Below are 1,067 nucleotides of genomic sequence, written 5' to 3' on the forward strand. Positions count from 1 at the left end.
CTTAAAAAGTTTACTTTTAATTGTGCAGATTCAAGGAGTCAGCCGAGTTACTATCAGAAAATCAAAGAACATCCTCTTTGTGATCAACAAGCCTGACGTGTTCAAGAACCCTGTATCTGACACCTACATTGTCTTTGGAGAAGCCAAGGTATTTAAGCACTTAAACAAATGTTGCCTATTGATTGTTCCATCTATTCTTAAATCTCATTTTGTATGTGACATCAGATTGAAGATCTCAGCCAGCAAGCCCAGGTTGCTGCTGCAGAGAAATTCAAGGCTCCAGAAATCTCACCTGCTGCAGATGTTGGTGCTGGCACCACTGTAAGTTTGTTTTGTTTGTCTGAAACTCTGTAATGAACCAATGCCATTTTTATCTAACATGATGACCAATTCTTACTTGAAGGGTGCACTATGTGTTAAACCCGTACAGTTAGATGTAAGAAACTGTTATCCCTGGCTGACTAGTTATCCAATGGCATATTTTATTAACTTATTTGGTCTAATCAAGAAGACAACTCTGTCTAAAACTCATTATTTCCTATCTTCAGGCTGTTGCTCCCATTCAAGAAGAATCAGAGGAGGAGGAAGTTGACGACACTGGGGTTGAAGAGAAGGATGTTGACCTTGTGATGCTGCAAGCCAATGTCAGCAGAGCTAAAGCCATTAAAGCCCTCCGCAACAATGGTTACGACTTAGTAAATGCAATCATGGTGAGTTTGGAATTTTGTCAATTTCTTAACCTGCTTTTCAGAATACATATTAAAGTTCTCTGCACTGATGATACTCCCTATGGTTTCGCTAATTTGTCTGTATCTATTTGATGAGACACCTTGCCAGACTGAGTAGAGACTTTTTCTTTCTAAGGTTCTCTATGTTGAGAGAATCAAGAGTTGACTTTCACGATGTTCTTGGATTAAAAAAATATTTTGTCCAGAGATAACATAAGTTTACAGCACATTATGTTTCATACAACTGCAACCGACTCTGCATTGATGATATTCTCTATGGTTTCGCTAATATGTCTGTATCTACTTGATGATACACCTTGCCAGACTGAGCAGAGGTTG

The 1,067-nt window shown here is 38.7% G+C and overlaps 1 protein-coding gene across 1 annotated transcript in view; it reads left to right on the forward strand.

Moving 5' to 3' along the window:
• Window positions 1–710, forward strand: part of LOC113204225 (nascent polypeptide-associated complex subunit alpha) — a gene marked incomplete at its 3' end in the record, with an annotated part of 11,039 nt that extends 10,329 nt beyond the window's left edge. Inside the window, 3 exon segments of the mRNA XM_052267438.1 lie at window positions 29–148; window positions 226–321; window positions 549–710. Coding sequence (XP_052123398.1) covers window positions 29–148; window positions 226–321; window positions 549–710 — 378 coding nt within the window.
• Between the last annotated feature and the right edge of the window lie 357 nt (window positions 711–1,067).

This window comes from Frankliniella occidentalis, unplaced genomic scaffold, assembly GCF_000697945.3.
Source record: "Frankliniella occidentalis isolate FOCC.00 unplaced genomic scaffold, Focc_3.1 Scaffold4, whole genome shotgun sequence".
In the NCBI taxonomy this organism is placed as follows: domain Eukaryota; kingdom Metazoa; phylum Arthropoda; class Insecta; order Thysanoptera; family Thripidae; genus Frankliniella; species Frankliniella occidentalis.